This window comes from Dama dama, chromosome 18 (assembly GCF_033118175.1).
Source record: "Dama dama isolate Ldn47 chromosome 18, ASM3311817v1, whole genome shotgun sequence".
Taxonomy (NCBI): domain Eukaryota; kingdom Metazoa; phylum Chordata; class Mammalia; order Artiodactyla; family Cervidae; genus Dama; species Dama dama.
Window position 1 is genome coordinate 98,560,996 of NC_083698.1, and position 21,354 is coordinate 98,582,349.

A 21,354-nucleotide genomic window follows, 5' to 3' on the forward strand; every position below is an offset into this window, starting at 1 on the left:
AAGAACAAAATTTGGGGCATTTTTATGACAAGGCCACAAACATAGATGACTAAGTAATCATCTATAAAAATATTTTAGAAAACAAAAAACATTCCTTTTAATCATATAAACAAAAAACACCAAATTATAAAACTTGAACAGTTCTGCTGAGATCTTTTCCCCTTCTCTCCCACCTAAAATACTGTGAACATATATCCTTGATTTTCAACATCATTTTAAAGGCTGTGTCATATTCTACTGTAGAGATATAGCATAATTTATTGACCTAATACTTAGGGATAGATATTGTTTTCATTCTTTTACTATCATTTTGGTTCCAAGAGGTGATAGTGGTAAGTGGGTATAGTGATATATCAAGTTTAACTGGAACTGTCTCATTTACTTTATTAAAGTAATGCTAAGTCAGGTATATGCCAGTTAGAAATCATAAACTAATTTATACTTCCTATCAGCAGAGCAAAAATATAGAATTTTATCTTTGCCAATGTGATAAACCATCATTTGAAATCATAAATTATGTGGTAATATGTGGTTGAATACTTTTTCACATATTGAGAATATTTTTCATATTTTTATTGAATTGGCCATTTCCATCTCTTCTTTAGTGAAATTCCTGTTTATATTTTCTTTGTACATTTTTCTACAGCCATTTTGCTGCCTTCTGTACTCCCTACCCTCCAATTAAAAAAAAAAAAAAAACCACTTTGGTGACTATTTTTGTCTAATTATTCTTCCAAGAATATTTCACCATTTTCAATTTGTAATACTAATTTGGAATTGACATATTTTAGAAATGACACTCCCATTTATTAAACTAGAGTTTTATTTCTCTTAGTAAAGATTTATAGTTTTTCATATAGACCTACACTTTCTTATTGAGTGTATTCCTAGTTTTGGTTGTTGTTGTTATATATGATATTTATATATCTATACATTTACATATATTAAAATTAAATATATGACTTTTTACTTTAAAAATTCATTTATATGCAGCTCTTCAAAAACATAAAATAATCTCCTACTATATGTGGACATGTTGAGAATTATATGAAATACTCTATCCAAGGATATTAAACCCAACATTTTAATACCTCTTTTTTGTTTCCCAAATACAGCCCTGATCTGAGCCGTTAAATCATCAGCATCCATTCCTCCACTTAACTTCCTTTCAGTTCAAGCTAGACACTAAAATAGAACCACCTTCCTGAAGAATTACTTTAATTAAAATCCCCTATCTTTAACACCTAGAATATCTTCTAATTAATAAAATACCTAATCTCCCACTTTATGGGCTTTTATCAAAGGGCATATACCTAACCCAGTTGTCATAATATTTTCAGTTGAGTGGGTCTCCTTGCCCCAACCCTCTTTCCAATCCAGCTTCACCGGTTCTTACTCATCTTACACATCTTAACATGTATTCATCTTTGCATTGCAGAAATGAATGACATCTGAAAGTTTTGTCTATTCTGTATTTTTTCATTTTTGGAGTAACCTGAAGAACCTGAAGTAACTCGGTAACTACATCCTTATTACTTCATTATGATAAAACATTCCAGATTTCTCTGTAGGGCTTTGAAACCCTGAGACTTCTTTCAAGATACAGTTCATTCTAGTTCTTCTAAGAATGTCAAGGCTTTCCAATATTTGTAGTATGGTGGTAGATCCAACTGCCTCTCAAAGTAGACAGGAACCAAGCATTTAGATGATAGTTTCTACTCTTACCTCTATTGCTCGAATTACTTTAGAAAGTTCTTTAATAAGATGTCCAGGTCTAACATTGTCTGGAATTTCAAAGGCATGTTCAGATACAAGCTGTATTTGGATTAACAAAGATAAGACAACCAAAGTTATTTACATTTTAAGATGTAAAAACTAATCGATTTTTAGATTCTCTAGGTTTCATAGACACAGTCAAATACCAAGAAGCCAGGTCTCAGAACTCATGGAGCTGGTTTCATATCTTCTAAGGAGATCCTTATTAACTTATGAAATCCTTTTACTTTGAGTTAAACATGAACTTGTCTTTCTGTGAATTTTGCTCAATATGGACTAAAAGCCTACTGTAATTCTAAATACTACTATAATTAGTAAAGAAACTAATTAAGCCTTAAATTTAATTCATAATACAAAAGGATTTGTAAGGGGAAACACAGGCACTAAAATAATCCTAGCTTCTCATGGTAAGTCTAATTCATAAAGTCTTTTTTTTTTTTTTTGCTTTTCAAAAGTAAAACAGGAAAAAGATTCCATCAATAGGAAAGAGGAATTAATTGGCAAGTTACCATATCTACTGAAGTGCAAACTGCTATCATTGTTTTATTATGTCTAATTCCAAATATTAATCTGTTTATCTAAGAACAGGCTTCCCAGGTGGCTCAGTGGTAAAGAATGCACCTGCGATGCAGGTTCAATCCTTGGGTCAGGAAGATCCCCTGGAGAAGGAAATGGCAACCCACTTCAGTTTTCTTGCCTGGGAAATCCCATGGACAGAGAAGCCTGGTGGGCTACAGTCCATGGGGTTGAACTGAACACAACTTAGCAACTAAACAACAACAAATCTAAGAACATTTGACCTTTAGATGCCCTTAACATACTTATTGCTACTCCTGCTTTATATCCTCTCCCTGGTTTTAGCATAATTTATTAAAACAAACTAACAATAACAGTAACACTAAGTGCGAACCATGTGCCAGGCTGAGCAACAACAAATTAAATAACAACAACAACAAGAAAATAACTGAGCGACTGAACAACAGCAAATGTGCCAGGCAAGATACAGCTGAGTATGTTACAGATGTTAACTCATAAATCACTTCAACACTAGACAAGAGGTTCTACTAGGACTCTCATTGTACAGGTTCGCGCTTTATCAGCAGCACGGCTGAGACTTGAATCCAAGCCTCTGACTCTGGAGTCCACACCCTGAACCACTAGGCTACTAAGCTGCCTCTCAGTTTAGAGCAAGGTTAACAATTAACTACAAACATCATGCTTTTAAAAGTGTACTTCAGATGTAATGAATTAACAGTATCTATCATTGATGAACTTTGTTGTTGTTCAGTTGCTTGGTCATGTCCGACTCTTTTCAACCCCGTGGACGGCAGCACGCCAGGCTCCTCTGTCCTCACTGTGCGTCAAAATCACCCACAAGTTTGTTACAGACAAAGGTTCATAGCCTACTACAGATCTATTACACCAAAATCTCTCAGGAAAAAAGGTTATTTCTAAAAATCTCTATAGGCAATTTTGATAAACACACAAGCTTGAGAACAACTTGTCTAAAGCTTTCAGAAGGAAAGGAATTACACAGTTTTTGCAAGATACCCTTTGTTTTTACCTTGTTATATACGATATACTTTTGCAATCTGTTTTTGCCTTTATTTGTCATTTAGATGATGACATCTCTGATGCTGATTTTTATTTTCCTATATGCTTCCACAGTACCCCTGCTCTAATGGGTATACAGCAATGATTAAAAAAAAAAAAAAATGAAAGGAAGCATAAAATTATTGGGAGGGTAATCTATTACCCTCAGAGAGTAAAGAATCTGCAGGCAATGCAAGAGACGCAGGTTTGATCCCTGGATGGGGAAGATCCCCGAGAAGGTAATGGCAACCTACTCCAGTAGGGCTGCCTGGACAATCCCATGGACAGAGGAGCCTGGCAGGCTACAGTCCATGGGGTCGCAGAGTCGGACTCAACTGACAGACTAACACTTCCCAGTATCTTTTAGGTGGCTCAGTAGTAAAGAATCCGCCAGTCAATGCAGGTGATGCAGGTTTAATCCCTGGGTCGGGAAACTCCCCTGGAGTAGGAAATGGCAACCCAGTCCAGTATTCCTGCCTGGAATATTCCATGGACAGAGGAGCCTGGTGTGACAATCCATGGGGTCACAAAGAGTCAGACACAACTGAGCGACTGAACACAAGCACACAGCAAGTATCTTTTAAGAGCAGGATTTTTATTTCAAGTGCACATTCGAGAAATTAGTAGGGAAATGTATTTTCATCAGATAAAATATTTATCACTTATTAAAGCATTGTGTGTAAAGTTACAGGAAGGAAATAAAGATGAGAAAGTCCCTGTTTTTTAAGAGCTCATAAATGTAGACAATCGGAAATGGACACATTACTTTTAAGTCCACTGGCACAAGAGACATGCTATGGACATATAATGAAAGGACCTATGAATTCCAAATGGAGAGATCTGAGATGACCTCTTAGAGGTGGCAGGATTCACATGCAAACTAGACCACAGTTCAGGGAAAATGGACAGCTCCTGCTTGAGCCTGGACATCTCTTTTCCTTTGTTCTTACATAAGACCAGCAGAGGGATAACAGCATAGACTTCGCAAACACAGAGACCAAGCTTTCGTCTTAGCTCCACCAGTTGTCTTGGGCAAGCACTTAAACTCTGAATCCCAACTTCTCCATATGTAAAATGGGGACAACAAAAGCACCCCAGACTCATTTAGTTGCTCTGAAGAGTAAATGAGTTAGTAAATGCATTTACAGATATAAAGACTAAACACAGTGGTTAGCACACTATGTGAGCACAAAGTTATAATTATTATTCTATATCTACATGTTAATTTCTTAGTCAATATCCCAGATAGTCTCAAATTTACTTTCTTTTCAATATTAAAGAAATACTAGGTACTTCATTCTCATAAATATAAACAAAAACCAGCACATCTGTATATACTAATAAAACACAGGTTGTACTTCTCAGTTAAAGCATGATTCCTATTCCTTCTACCACTCCCACTCATTGACAAAACAGCATAAGGGCTCTGTTTTCCTGACCTTGCCATATGAAAATTAACAGTTTCCCTGATGGCTCAGATGGTAAAGAATTTGCCTGCAGCACAGGAGACCCAGATTCAATCCCTGGGTTGGGAAGATAGGGAATGGCTACCCACTCCAGTATTCCTGCCTGGAGGATTCCATGGACAGAGGAGCCTGGAGGGGCTACAGTCCATGGTGTTGCAAAGAGCCGTGGACACGACTGAAAGACTAACAATTTCACACTTTTCACTTTCCTGATCTTGCCATATAAAAATTAAGTTATTTCACCAAAGACAACTACTTACTTCTTTTTTCATCCATAATTTTAAAGCAGTATGCAGTGCTTTCACTCCCTGTACTAGGTAAGTCTGAGGCTGGAAACCATCCTCTCTCAATTCTGTGGGAATGAAGTTAAGGGGGAAAGGAGTTAGGTTCTGTGGCAAAGTGTTTAACTTTAGGTTCACCAAATATCAAACAAGTTAATAGAGAGGGAAAAAAGTGAAATAAGAAACAATCAATTGACAAGATGAGAAAGAAAAAGAAACAGAACTACACTAAATACTAACTACTACCTCCATCTCACACAGCAGCACCACTCTCAAGACACCCACCTCCACACAGTGCTACAAGGTGTGAGATGGGGTTCTTACTACTTGTTCCTTCCAAAGAAAGTGAGCCCCCCTCACCCCTTCTCAGGAAAGAAACCATGCATGGGTTCCATCATTTAATTCTGGGCATGCTATCCTGCGAAAACAGTCATTGATTTGCTTCTTTTCATTCTACCTTTTCTTCTTGTGCAACTTTTAAATGAGAAAACCCCCAATGTTTAGAATAGACTTTGCTGTTTAATCTGTTTATATCTCTTATTCTGTGGAAGTTAATTATAATAGTAGCTCTATTTCCAAACTTACTAGAAATGTAAGACAACACAAAAACTAGATCGACTGTATTCTCATGGGCACAAGGGTAAAGCAAAATAGATAAAAGTTAGAAGTGACACTGAGTCTCCAACTTGACTGCTCAAAAATCATTAAACCAATACTAAAACACTAAAATCTGAAAAGCCACAAAATGTAGCTTTCACATTTAAAGGGATATTCCCCCACCCACCCGCCCCCCAAAACCATTCTTCTTCAGCCACAGATGTACAGCCTGACACTAGCTGGTTTGCACTAACAGGTGCCTTATACTGACCACGTAACGGTCACAACAGTAACAGCACAGGCACCACCTGATTCTCTCAGGACAAGAGAATTATTCCCTTGAATTTTTTTAAAGCAAATGCTTGGGGACAAATATTAAGTAACAGTCTTTGGCTTCAACTGCGCTTTTTGCTAGGGAGGCACTTTTACATGCCTGATAATCTGTGCAGGTGACTAGAGTCCCAGGAGAAAGAACACCTTTCAGTACTACCTATGTGGTCCCAATGCAGCAGTTCATGTATTTTTACAACTATGGACTAGAGATCTCCTAATTTGTTAAAAAGGTTCTGAATAGGGGGAAATCATGCATTTAAAAAACAAAATAGGGACACTAGCCATCATATTTTTAAAAGGACCTCTCTATCAGTGACTTTAAGTGAATTTACAAATATCATGCATCACATGAAACAACAAAATGTTCCGATTATTACCTTTTAGGGTTTCCAGCAAGTTTTTGGCTACAAACCAACATATGGCTTCAAAGAAAGGGAATTTGAAAAGATCTGGTGTTTTAAGTCTTTTTTCCATCTCATAACACCTAAAATAAAAGTTGAAGAAATTCAACATTAGCATTTCCAAAGTTAAATGGAGGCAACCAACTTAACTGAAATAAGGCAGCCCATCAAACAGAAGACCAATGGGGTCCTACACATTGCTCAACACCACACACGTGGGTAGGACTGAGTCGTGATTTGACTCAGGTCTGCCCTTATCAGACCTGACAGTATACTGAAGAATTTACACTGGGCTTCAAAAAGATCACCCCTAGGGATCTGTAGCCTAGTTTTAACAGAAGGAATTTTACAAGGGTTCCACTGTAATAAATACAATGTGTTTAGAAACCAGCTCCCTGTATTGGACAGCACCCCAACATCCACTCGTGGAGTTTTCTTTAAAAGTCCCACTAAGCATTCCAGCTCAGGACCACACTTGGGAGGGGTCAAGGTGAGACGGCAGAAACCATAGGGTGAGTTTTCTCCAAGAGTCCTTGCAGCAGTCCATATGGCCAGGAGCCGTCTTTCTCCAGGGACAGCTCAAGATTCACTTGGCAAGTGCGAGAGTTTGGCTTAAAGCTTCATGCCCCATAAGAACCATAATCTCTTGTAATAACTCCACTGATGCATGGCTTCCAGGGTTCCCCATGGGCATGCCAAGTTACAAGTCAGAAAAGTCAAAAGACATGGCTCCCTACCAGGTATTTCCAGTTCTCCCAGTCCTTGCACAGTTTATCAATGAGGAATCATTTTACCATAAGCAATGTTGCCTAATAACATTCTTCTCTTATTAGGCTACCAGAGGAAGTTTTTGCCCAAAAGTCAGATTGTCATGCAGAAGGGGAAATAGTTGGTAATCCTTCACCACAGCAAAATTAAAACAGGTGTTTCCTAACTTCGAATTGTTCTGTCCCAGCCCCATATGTTACACCTGAGTCTGACCTGATTTAGTTCAATTCTCTCACTGGAAAAAGAGCCAAAGGAGAGCCTATCCATCTCTCTAAAATTCTGAAATGTGTTTAGTCTCAACTTGAATAAATGATTCTTTTTGTTTTAGATTCATCAAGGTGTCCTCCTGTCAAAATTTTAAGGCAATGTTTTTGTCAAAAGTTTCAAATAATTTCTAAGAGCCTATCTCCATGAGATCACAATCAAATGTGTTGCTGAAATTATTTATCTTTAACTTTCAAGTCCTATTCAAGAAAGAATGAAAAGATCCTTCAAGAGCTGATAACACAAACCTGAGCTGCATGCCAATGTTAAGGTTGTGCAGAAAGTTCCCCCCAAAAGCCATACAGTCCTGAGAAGTGAGCACAGCATGAATCCACCCTGAAACGGTTAAAAGGATATGTCAGGGACTGTTTGATATTTAAACAACACAAATGTGATATCTACCTGTTTTATGAAACACACAAAAAATCAGTTTACCTCATACTTCAGTGCCAGAGAAGCTAATGTCTATTATGATCTAAAGATGCAATGATTCAAGTATTTATGAAATGCCTATTCTATGCCAGCTTCTATGCTGTGTTTCAGATTAACGCATTGACCCAGTTAGACAAAATTATGGTACAGAACAGAAGGAGGTTTTGGTAGTTGTTACTGTTTTTATTTTTTAGTTTAAAAACACATCTAACTTTATGTTAAAGATTTTACTCTAAGACAAGTCAAATCTGGTTAGAGTGAGGCAAGCATGTTTTCATTAAATGAACAATTGGAACTGGCTGAGCCCCTGGCCTTCCTAGTGTCATCCTGAAATGACTGCCCGTAGGGACCAAGCAGAGGAGGATTGGTGGGACTCCACCCAGGACCTGCCTCTAAGAAAGAAAAGGTAGATCCCCCATATTCCATTAGGCAGGGTTCCATTATGGCCCTACAAATACAAATGTTGGCGATTAGAATGATATCTTCCCATAAAGCCAACATGTTTCCAAAGTGAGGCTCATTTCTTTTTTTTTTTTTTCATTTATTTTTATTAGTTGGAGGCTAATTACTTTACAATATTGTAGTGGTTTTTGCCATACATTGACATGAATCAGCCATGGATTTACATGTGTTCCCCATCCTGAACCCCCCCCTCCCACCTCCCTCCCCATCCCACCCCTCTGGGTCATCCCAGTGCACCAGCCCCGAGCACTTGTCTCATGCATCCAACCTGGACGGGAGATCTGTTTCACTTGGTAATATATATGTTTCAATGCTATTCTCTCAGATCATCCCACCCTCGCCTTCTCCCATAGAGTCCAAAAGTTTGTTCTATACATCTGTGTCTCTTTTTCTGTCTTGTATATAGGGTTATCGTTACCATCTTTCTAAATTCCATATATATGCGTTAGTATACTGTATTGGTCTTTATCTTTCTGGCTTACTTCACTCTGTATAATGGGCTCCAGTTTCATCCATCTCATTAGAACTGATTCAAATGAATTCTTTTTAATGGCTGAGTAATATTCCATGGTGTATATGTACCACAGCTTCCTTATCCATTCATCTGCTGATGGGCATCTAGGTTGCTTCCACGTCCTGGCTATTATAAACAGTGCTGCGATGAACATTGGGGTGCACGTGTCTCTTTCAGAACTGGTTTCCTCGGTGTGTATGCCCAGGAGTGGGATTGCTGGGTCATATGGCAGTTCTATTTCCAGTTTTTTAAGGAATCTCCACACTGTTCTCCATAGTGGCTGTACTAGTTTGCATTCCCACCAACAGTGTAAGAGGCTTCCCTTTTCTCTACACCGTCTCCAGCATTTATTGCTTGTAGACTTTTGGATAGCAGCCATCCTGACTGGTGTGTAATGGTACCTCATTGAGGTTTTGATTTGCATTTCTCTGACAATGAGTGATGTTTAGCATCTTTTCATGTGTTTGTTAGCCATCTGTATGTCTTCTTTGGAGAAATGTGCTTAGTTGTTTGGCCCATTTTTTGATTGGGTCATTTATTTTTCTGGAATTGAGCTGCAGGAGTTGCTTGTATATTTTTGAGATTAATCCTCTGTCTGTTTCTTCATTTGCTGTTATTTTCTCCCATTCTGGAGGCTGTCTTTTCACCTTGCTTATAGTTTCCTTTGTAGTGCAAAAGCTTTTAAGTTTCATTAGGTCCCATTTGTTTATTTTTGCTTTTATTTCCAATATTCTGGGAGGTGGGTCATAGAGGATCTTGCTGTGGTTTATGTCGGAGAGTATTTTGCCTATGTTCTCCTCTAGGACTTTTATAGTTTCTGGTCTTACATTTAAATCTTTAATCCATTTTGAGTTTATTTTTGTGTATGGTGTTAGAAAGTGTACTAATTTCATTCTTTTACAAGTGGTTGACCAGTTTTCCCAGCACCACTTGTTAAAGAGGTTGTCTTTTTTCCATTGTATATTCTTGGTGAGGCTCATTTCTAAGAGATGATGTGTAACTTTTGAAAGAAAGGTCTTGGAGACCAAACGTAAAGACATTATACAAATGTAAATAAATATATTCGCATACATTTGCATGGAAAAATTGACTGTTAAAATAGACGGATGCCATTTTCTTTATACTTTTCATAATTTGATTTGTCATTGTTCTGTGATACAGTATCTATAAAAGGCCAAGAAGACTAGATTTCAAGTGGTGGCCATTTGTGTGCTCAAAGGCACAAAGTCTTAAGCTTGACCCTGAAATCACAAATTTGAAGTCTGTGTCGGCTTCAGATTCTGGTTTGGAGAGTTCGGGGCGGGGTGGGCGGGGCTGTCACAAGGATCGGGATGCTCCACTGTCATCTTGTGAGCGGGAGCCAGGGTGCGACAGGCAGGACAGGGCCACACAGCAAGGCTGTCCTGCATTGGCCAGGACTTTCAAATACCTGCTGGGCATTCAGACAGGTACAGAATCTGTCACTGACTGAGCCCAGAAATGACAGCTCCACTAATGTGAAACACAGCATCTTTTGCAGGGTTTTGGCACAATTTTCTAGGGACACAACTAGGTAGCCTGTACACTGAAGAAAATTTATCAGTTGCCAAATACCTTGGGGGAAAAAAAACCCACACTATCTATAGCAGTGGTTCTTCAAATGTGGTCCCCAGACCAGCAGCATCAGCCTCAGCTGCGAGCTTATTAGAAATGCAAATTTTCAGGCCCACCCCAGAGCTGCTGAATCAGAACCACTGGGTTAAGGCCCAATGCTCTGTGTTTTGGGCTTCCCAGGTGGCGCCAGTGGTAAAGAACCCCCCCTCCCAATGAAGAAGATGCAAGAGATGCAAGTTTGATCCCAGGGGTGGGAAGATCCCCTGGAGGAGGGCCTGGCAACCCACTCCAGTATTCTTGCCTGGAGAATCCCATGGTCAAAGGAGCCTAGTGGGCTATGGTCCACACGGTCGCAAAGAGCTGGGCAGGACTGAGCACACACATGCTTTGTGTTTTAATAAACCCTCCAGGTGACTCTGAGGGTCCACGTAGTTTGAGAACCGTAATCCACACCAACGCTATAGACCCTGAGCTACCCGCCACACACCTGTACTGCTTAGCTGGCCTGTGCATCACCCTGCCTTCCAATGCTGCTGTGCCTGAGCAGGGACATTGCAAAACAGTATTTTATTATAAATTACTTCTAATTTCTTTATAATCTAATTAGGTTATTACATCAATTGGGGGGAGGGAACTATTGGTGCTGGCGGTTATACTGATGATAAATTTGAATTTAAGATTTTAAAACAGATATAACAAAATATTTACTACAAAAGGGAGCTTTGGGGGTCTTTAAGGGAGGGGTTTGGCCCATTCACAGTGAAAATATTGATAGGTATCTAGATTTTATAAATTCTGGTACTTCTAGGCATTTACTCATTCATTTATTCAAGACATACTTATTATATACTCCAGAGCCAAAGTAAGAAAGCAGGGCCTGTAACAGATCCTCGCAAACTCTGCAGCCATTGAGGTCACCCAAATCAGAAGAACACAACTCTTAGAACCACTGGCCTGCAGAATCCATACCCTGCATTCAGTCACCTCTCAAAATGATATACCTGATGCCTGTACCTGAGGCTATAACTAAGGCTGATACTCAATCCCTTCCTAGGCTCCCTCAGAACAGACTCATTTGCCTCCTAATTATCCCAGGACACCAGCCCAGATTCCTACAGCAGCCTTGGCCTTCAGCATCAGCGTAGAGCTGACCAGTTAAAAACTGAAGGGAATTTCATCAAAATTTTAAAATTTTGTGCAAAGGACATTATCAAGAAAGTGAAAAGACAACCCACAGAATGAGAGAAAACATTGCAAATCATATATCTGAAAAGGGTCTATTCAGAATATATAAAGAATTCTTACAACACAACAATAAAAAGACAGCTCAGCTTAAAGGCGGGCAAAGGATTTAACAGACATTTCTCCAAAGAAGACATACAAATAGCCAGTATGAAAAATGCTTAGCATCGTTACTCATTAAGGAAACACAAATTAAAACCACAATGAGATACTAGTACTTCACACCTACTAGAATGTCAAAAGCACAGTGTTGGTGAAGATGTGGAGAAACTGAAATAACTTTACATTGTTGGTAGGGATGTAAAATGGTGCAGCCATTAAGAAAACAGTTTGGCAGTTCCTCAAAAAGTTAAACATCATTTAACCATATGACCCAGCAATTCCACTACTAGGTATAAACCCAAGGGAAATGAAAACAAACCTCCACACAAAAACTATCACACAAATGTTCAAAGCAACACTATTCATAACAGCCAAAAAGTGGAACCAACCCAAATGTCCATCAACTGATGAGGGGATAAATGAAATGTGATCCATACATGCAATGGAATATTATTTGGCCATAAAAAGCAATGAAACACTGATAAGAGATACAACATGGATAAGTCTAGTAAACATGATGCTAACTAAAAGAAGCTGGATACAAAAGGTCACCTATTATATATGAAATGTCCCAAACAGGCAAATCCAGAGCCAAAAGAAAATTAGAGGTTACTAGGGGCTGAGAGGAGGGGAAACAGGGAGTGACTGCTACTGGTACAGGGTTTCTTTTTGAGGTGATGAAATGTTCTGGAATTAGACAGGGAGAGGGTTGCACAGTTCTATTAATCTACTAAAAACCACTAAATTGTACACTTTTAAAGGGTGTATATTAAGGTATGTGAATTTTTCAAAATAAAAATGAAGGCAAATGACATAAAAACACAATGCCAAAACAAGTTGAACCACAAGAGAAACCCTCTAAGGGACAAAGACGTGAAAAGTTCAACATGAGAATTATCTCTCAGGCTATGCAAAGCTACTTCCCAAACATGTTAAACTCAGAGGTTCCAATCAAAAGCTGACTCTGTGATGAGCAATCGCTATGGGGAGGGGGATGGGATTAAAACCTTACCTGTAGGAACAAATAAGGTATGTCCCTGCTTTACCACACATTTGTAGCATTTATCCACCTTATCTCCAAAGAACACTTCACTCTGGGTCACAGATGAACTCCAAGATTCATAGAGGGCCAAATTGTCATCTGTTGGCTTTATCAAATAAAAAACCTTCTCGCCCTAGGAGGAAGTAATCACACTATTTTTGAAAAAGGAAATGCCATTCTCAGGGTGGCCTATATTGATGCAATTTCCCAATACAATGTTCGAAATTACATTAGATAATTGTCAGATTTCTCAGAAAGACATATTTCACATGCCTGATCAACAGCTATTGCCTTTAGTAAGCATCTTCACAGGTACTAAGGCTCCCCCTCCCAATACGACAAGGGGTCAGTAAAGCCGTGATGGAGAAACAGTTACAGGAGAGGAGGGTAAAGAATCACAAGCATCCCACTGATCTCATGTTCAAGGTATAGAAGTAAATACAGGTTAACGGGCCCCAGGTTACAGAGAGTCATCTCTGCAAACTCTGCCCTTTCTCCTAAGACCTGTAACACTACAGCTGTTTTTAAAGACTTGTGAACAGACTTTCTTTAGTGACCTGACCCTCTGCTTTCACATGAAGCAAAAGAAGAGCTCAAGGCACAGCATCAGAGTCCAGAGCGTTGCTGATGCACAGGCACGTGGTTTAGACGAAGATCTGGTTCAAGACTGTCACTGTTCTGTGACGATGGAAATGCTTCCTATCTGTGCTACCCGATACAGTAGATGAAAAGCCCTAAGTGGCTACAGAGCACTTGAAATGTGGTTAGTACAAATGACGAACTGAATTTGACATTATGTTTCATTATTTACATTTAGCCCCATGTGCTGAATGGCTACTGTATGGAAAAGCACAGTTCTAGATAAAGCAAGGTGAATATAAGCTCCCAAGGAGAATTCGTAATCTTATGGGCACTCCTGACTTATCCAACTAGCTGTCTTTAGCCTGACCTTAAGATCAGAAGCAATTATTACTCTAATTTTGCTCCTTCTCAGGTATCTGATTCATGGATTGACTGGTAATTGACTAGAGGGAAGAAGACTGTATGTTTTTGTAGTTAAGTGAACAAAGAAATACGCGAAGCTTACCCAGAGGACATGGTACCAAACTGAAGTCCCACCAAAATCAATGTGGAAATCTGTGTAGCTGTCTTGAACTCCCATTAAGCAGTATTTCTGAACAAATGGCTTGGGAAAGACTGAATCATCTGGCCAATAATTTTCCACCCAGGAAAGTTTTCTGGCTATATCAGGAACCTCCACCAATTCAGACATCCTTTAAAAAAAAACAAAACAGACACACACAAACACACACACCCACATCATGCAAATTAAAACTTCTTAAAACTGCATCTCCCATCTCAACCCCAACCAAGAAATTAACTGAAACTCAAGGCTAACAAGAATACTTAAAAGTTTGAGCATGCCAAAGCAAAATGTACAACATAGCTATATCTCTGGACCACTTTAGGAGTCACAATTATGTTTCTTACTAAAATAAATTCATCATTTAACTACATTTAGCTAACATTCACAAGGCTAAATCAAAATGCCCAGAACTACTCACTTCGTATCTGAAAATTCAAGGCTGATCACATTTAACACTTTTGGTCTGTTGGGATTCGTGAAGTATTTCACATAATTGTGAAGTGTCATTTTGCTGTCTGCCTGCCTTGCCACATCAATGACATCTATCACTTTGTCACCACCTGCAGAGAAAAATTATCGTCTTATTATTTTGCTTAAGAGTTTCATCAATAGCTGCCCTAAAGAAAAATATTTTAAAGACCATATTTACTGCACATGATAATTAAGCTATCTGTAAGAACTACATAGCCTAGACAAAGACTCTTCCTATATCCTCACTTTTTAAGTCCAACTGGAACTTCTGAACAAAGGAACAATTTTTCAAAGAATAAAGCAATTAAGACAGAGCTGCATAATTAACACCGAGTGTGAAAATTTATGTGTTTACAAAGGTTTCCATACAACAATGGTTTCTTGTGCAGCTTATGACAAAAATGCATATTACACTGGTAGGTAAAAACTGTGCCACATGTTCTGGCTGTTAATTCCTGGTGATCAATAATTATAATTAATAATTCTACACAAAATGTGGACACAGACTTTTCCCTTTTACTTCAGCACTTAAGATTCTGAGTCCATCATTTTGAGAAACCAATCAGTCATTGGGGAATTAGTGAACAAATTAACCAGGACAAACAATTTCTGCTTGCCTGGTAGTGTCTTCTCTCCTAATATTCTGCTTCAAGAAAAAAATGAAACAAAAATCAGTTCATATTATTGTCTGTGAAATGAGTTTTGAATTGGGATTAATTTACAATTTTCCTATAAAACCATGAGGTACTGCATGTACAACACTGAATCACCCTAAAAACCAGTTAATTTTACAATGCCCTATAGGATAAGGTGAAATTCAAAATACGGCAATACTTAATCTGAAACAGGAAACAAATAAGTGCCAGCTTCTTACCTGAATGTAACTTTAAACAAATTAAGAAAGTCAAATAGACTATATTATATTTAGCAGGCAAAACAATTCTGTTAACTGAAGCATTTTGCAGTATTAAAAAAGTTAGCTATCAAGTAGTGTGAACATTTTACCTACACTTTTATTACACTAGCTATTTATTTTACAATGTTATCTATACAAACAGGTTTATGTGAAACCTCAGCCTCATCTTCTAATTTATCAAATAGTTCAAAACTAAGCTGAATGTGAAGTCAGACAATTTAACTGGATTTCCTCAGTGAAACAATTGGCAATGTCAACCAATGGATCGATAAAGGGACAAATGCTCAGATTATTTCATGCTCAGAAGATAACATACTGGAAAGAATAGACAGTTTGAGTCAAGATAGACTTGAGATCTAATCCTTAAATAATCTTTATCTACTTTGCTGACAAGGAATGAGATCTACATAGAGTCAGCTTTCTCTCTCAATACCCCAATGAGAATGAAAGAAGTAACTGAAAATGTCAACAATAATGCAACAGATAAAAGGTCTTCCACCCTGCTTCTTATACCTTTCTGGGACTCAATACAAAGCATTAAGTCCAGACATCATTAAATGGCAGTATCCTCAAGTCATTAAAGTAACACTAGGTTTGAAAATAAGCTTCTCTTTTCTAGGCAGCAGGAGGTTACTAAACCAGGATCCAGAAATCTTGCACCTGAATGCTGCTACCAAGGTCTAGAACTCACCCAGTTTCCGAAAGACTTCTTTTTCATATCTGTAGCTACCCCTCTGTAGTATTTTTTCCTAGCAAGTATCAGTAAATTTGAGGACAAAAAAACAAATAAAGTAACAGGATGAGGCTGTAGAGAATGCTTCCTTCTGTCTTTCTGAAAGTAGGTCTGCTGAGAAAAACGTTTTCAATGTACATGACATTGCATTTCACTTTTCCTGACCCAGAAACTGAACTAAACTAACACCTCTTCATTCAGTTTTTGGTATTTTAAGATAATATCAAGTTTATTTTTACCGTGTTTTCCCAAGCAATTAAAGGAATCAAGTTCGTACCTACATAACGTTCCACATCCATAACAGAAAAAGTTGGTGGAGGGAGCCTGAGTCCTAGATCATCTAATTTGGGAACCATTATAGGGACTTCAAATCCATGTTTCTCCAGGTATCTTTGTGTCAGCTGGCTGCCATGCATCTTTACAATGATTTCATCGGCACTAAAGAAAACATAAAAGTAAAATGTCATCTTTGCTGATAAGTTCAGCTAAAAAAAAATCTGGTAATGGATTAATTCATATGCTATATTATTACCTGTATCAGTGGTTCTCAACCTATCTCATACCTAATTTTCCTTTTTTATAACTAATGTTTTATAAAGCTCCTTTTAGTATCCTACATATAATTGGAAAAATATATGTGAATTATATAAAATGGCTTAACTATAACAAGAGAAAAAACAAACTATAGCAAACTATGGATTGCAATATGTAAATATTCAGGTAAACAACACTAGAAAAGGTAACAGAATAACAGTTCAGTTCAGTCTCTGGTCATGTCCTACTCTTTGCTACCCCATGGACTGCAGCATGCCAGGCTTCCCTAACAGAATAACAAAATAATGGGATGCCTACAATTAGTCGTAATGAATGGTTGGATTTAAAAGAAGTAACAAGATTAGAAGTAACTCAACACATGCTGCATAGAAGCCAGAAGAACAAAAGGGAGGGGTACAATACAATAAGAGCTGGTTAGGATAAGTAAAACCAGATCATATTTTATCTGGCTATAAAATTCTACAAATATTTATTAAACATCATAAAGTCGCCCGAGACACAGAACAATTCATGTTTTCCTGCAGACTGGAGGATGACTAGCATCCATAGTCCTTACTCATTGAAACAACGTCCAAATGCCCCAGTTGAGAATTCCTGATTTAAAAGATCATTATCCTAAGTATTTAATAAGTTTTAATACATTAGTCACCTTCAGTCATTAAAAACAGGTGCATTCTGGCTGCATTCTTTAATGACTAACCTGTTCTAGGCATTACACTCAAGTGAGGTTTGTCTGTCCCTTTTCACTGTCTCCTCAGTTCAGTTCAGTCACTCAGTCGTGTCCAACTCTTTGCTACTCCATGAACTGCAGCATGCCAGGCTTCCCTATCCATCACCAACTCCTGGAGCTTGCTCAAACTCATGTTCATTGAGTCTGTGATGCCATCCAACCATCTCATCCTCTGTCGTCCCCTTCTCTTCCTGCCTTCAGTCTTTCCCAGCATCAGGGTCTTTTCCAATGAGTCAGTTCTTTGCATCAGGTGGCCAAAGTATTTGAGCTTCACCTTCAACATCAACCCTTCCAATGAATATTCAGGACTGATCTCCTTTAGGATGGACTGGTTGGATCTCCTTGCAGTTCAAGGGACTCTCAAGAGTCTTCTCCAACACCACAGTTCAAAAGCATCAATTTTTTGGCATTCAACCTTCTTTATGGTCCAGCTCTCACATCCATTCATTACTACTGGAAAAACCATAGCTTTGACTAGATGGACCTTTGTTGGCAAAGTAATGTCTCTGGTTTTTTTTTTGTTTTTTTTTTTTTTTTAATGTCTCTGTTTTTTAATATGCTGTCTAGGTTGGTCATAGTTTTTCTTCCAAGGAGCAAGCGTCTTTTAATTTCATGGCTGCAGTCACCATCTGCAGTGATTTTGGAGCCCAAGAAAATAAAGTCTGCCACTGTTTCCACTGTTTCCCCATCTATTTGCCATGAAGTGATGGGACCAGATGCCATGATCTTAGTTTTTTGAATGTTGAGTTTTAAGCCAGCTTTTTCACTCTCCTCTTTCACTTTCATCAAAAGGCTATTTAGTTCCTCTTAGTTTTCTGCCATAAGGGTGCTGTCATCTGCATATGTGAAGTTACTGATAATGTCTCCTGGAAATCTTGATTCCAGCTTGTGTTTCATCCAGCCCAACATTTCGCATCATGTACTCTGCATCGAAGTTAAATAAGCAGGGTGACAACAGTCTGCCTTGGCACACTCCTTTCCAAATTTGGGACCAGTCTGTTTTTCCATGCCTGGTTCTAACTGTTGCTTCTTGACCTGCATATAGATTTCTCAGGAGGTAGGTCAGGTGGGTCTGGTATTCCCATCTCTTTAAGAATTTTCCAGTTTTGTTGATTGTTCCCTAACCATAAATCAGAGATCTCTAAAAATGGAGATAGTCTCAATTTTATATTCCAAATGCTCACAGAATTGCAGCTGCTATACATTGAAAGTTAAGGGCAATATTTGCATAATAGGTTAAACACAACAGTTTCCTTTTTTACAATCAGATCTTAGCTGTCTTGATGTCATCTGTAGCCTAGCTGTCAAGGAGATAACAGGAGAAACTAGGTCCCTGAATTACTGAGCTCAGATCATCCCACCTTCTCAGAAACAGCAGGTCAGTTTAAGGCCTTAAAATATCCAGACAGACTCTCCTTGGACAGTCATGTAAGTAGAAGGCTTAGAGCTTCTCTACCTGACTCACTGAGTTCTGTATTGCCTTTTATTTTCCCCATAAATATTCCCAAGTGTTCCTTCTTCCTCAGCCTCTGAGAACTTAACAATTCCTTAAACCCAATCTAAAGGAGAATCTTAAATCTCTTGTACTCCTTCATCTTAAATGTTTGGTGTTCTACTCCTCCAAAGTGATCAAAAATATATAGATTCAAGTGCTCAAAAATATAGGTACATCATTACTTACAAGAGAAAAAAAAACTGGACCCTTTACCATAGTGGGACGGTTAAGTAAACAATGGTACATATATATGGTACACACACACACACACATACTATTGCACACTACATAGCAGTTAAAGAGTGAGATAAATTTATGTATATATACGGAAGGGTATCTATTAAATATAACAGTAAAAAAAAAAGCAAGTTGCACAACATATGTGTAACATAACTCCATTTTATCTTTTAAAATTAGAAGTGTATATCCATCACACATCTGTACACATAATTGTTTTTAAAAATTATCATTTACATAAAAAAAGGATCTGAAAAAACTTTAAGTCTTAAAATAAGGGTGGAGAAGATAACCCATTCACTTTATTTTACACATTTCTATGCTAATCCCATTGAATATGTGTGATTTAGTTAATTATTGTCACTCTGTCTTTGGAGGTTTATGGAGTTAAACAAAATAAAACCAAGACCTTTAATTAATGGTAAGTACAGTGTGGACATTTGTGAGCATCTCTGTAATCTGTATTTAACTCATTTGTGTTTAACACTTTGGCAGAGAAACCACAGGAATCACTGGGCCAGGATTTTTGACACTACTCTTTTGGGTTACAAACCTATTTAAAAAAATGAAAACTATGGCCTTGCTCCCTGAAAAAAATCACATCAACAATAAATAGTTTATACAGTTTTAGGGAACTCACAAGCCTCTCTGAAGCCAGCCGAGAGACACTGGCTGAAAATTTGGGCTCCAAATCAATCAATGAAAAGAAACATTTCTCCAATGACTTTGATACTGATAAAAGAGAATATTTGAGAACAGGACCTTTAATATCGCAAAAAGCACATGGAAATCACTGTGTTTCATATTTTTTTCTCTCTGTTACCTGTGGGAGCCAACAGAAGCCGCTTATCACTTATGCTTCTGTTTAAGGGAGGGGACTGGCCAGGTATCCTCAAGATTACAAAGAAAGAGCAAGGGTTTTACACTTACAGGATCTGAAATAATTCCATAATAGGCTGCAGGTGATATTGTGATTGAAATTTGAATTGTACTTCCCCTTTTTAACAAGCCTGGATGTGATCCTGTGTAAAAAGCCTATTAAGCATTATCACTTTAAATAGATGTCAGGCAGTGAGTAGGAAATGATCTAAATTAGCGTGACTAAGTGCTGCATAATGCTTTTGACACTCTTCTCTCGGGCCACACAACTCAAACACATTATCTTAAAAACAAAACACAAAAAACAAAACCTAGTCTTGCTGCCAGCAGAGGCTGAGCAACAGCTGTGAGGACTTCCGGCCGAAGTAGAGTGGAGACGGATCAGAAAACAACGTAAGGGAAAACAGCGTGAAAACAGGAGCAGGTGAGATAAAGAGGAAGGAGGAGCTGCAGGTGTACAACATAAGGAGTCAAGAATGGGACTAAGTGCCTCAGATCAGTGTGCTTCAAACTTCTCAGATCGGGACCTACAGTTAAGAAACACATTTTTACACAGTAATCCAGTACACATACATAGAACAAAACTTCCACGAAGCTATGCTTATTTACTCCTATTACATGCAATGCACCAAACTTTTCTATTTTATTTTCAAAAAGTAAAAAGCTGGTTGAGAACAGTAATGGCTTGCAACCTGAAGCTTGAAAACGCTGCTTTAGATAATTTCACCTTATTAGGTAACATTCTTAAATGTTCTTTGGTCATAACAGGTTTCCATACCTTGGGAAGACTCGAGAACGTAGTTCCTTCACAAAAGTTCTAGTTCCAGCCTGCACTGGTTTGGAACCATCATCAATTTCTGTGTAGTCATGCCTGTGCCAGTTCCTCCTCTTTTTCACTGGATTTTGAGAAGATTGAAAGAAGAAAACATCTCTGTAACTGGTGGTACCACGTACTTTCTATCATTATAGTCTACATAATCAGAAACAATTGTTAAGTATAATAATACTCACATTTTTAAATGTATTTCTAAGGCTGAAGAAGTAAAATTTACTTTATGGAATGCTGCAACTATAGGCAGTTAACTGTGGGGTTTTTTAAATCCTTCTACTACTATTATTATTATTATTTTGGCCATGCCTCACAGCATGCAGGATATTAATTCCCCCAACCAGGATTCAAACCCGCACCCCCTGCAATGGAACCTCAGAATCTTAACCAGTGGACCACCAAGGAAGTCCTTTAAATCTTTTTACTTCAAAAATTATTTTAAAATTAAATCAAGGAATTCAAATTAGCAGATTGAGCCTTTTATAATACCCATATT

At 38.1% G+C, this 21,354-nt stretch overlaps 1 protein-coding gene across 1 annotated transcript in view; it reads right to left on the reverse strand.

Annotated features, from left to right (window-relative positions):
• Positions 1-21,354, reverse strand: part of KDM7A (lysine demethylase 7A) — a 70,231-nt gene that overhangs the window by 10,282 nt on the left and 38,595 nt on the right. Inside the window, exons 3-11 of the mRNA XM_061165915.1 lie at positions 20,808-20,925; positions 16,411-16,571; positions 14,432-14,573; positions 13,954-14,140; positions 12,837-12,999; positions 7,728-7,815; positions 6,424-6,530; positions 5,096-5,187; positions 1,726-1,815 (exon numbers count right to left, since the gene is read on the reverse strand). Coding sequence (XP_061021898.1) covers positions 1,726-1,815; positions 5,096-5,187; positions 6,424-6,530; positions 7,728-7,815; positions 12,837-12,999; positions 13,954-14,140; positions 14,432-14,573; positions 16,411-16,571; positions 20,808-20,925 — 1,148 coding nt within the window. The remainder of the gene's footprint in view (positions 1-1,725; positions 1,816-5,095; positions 5,188-6,423; positions 6,531-7,727; positions 7,816-12,836; positions 13,000-13,953; positions 14,141-14,431; positions 14,574-16,410; positions 16,572-20,807; positions 20,926-21,354) is intronic.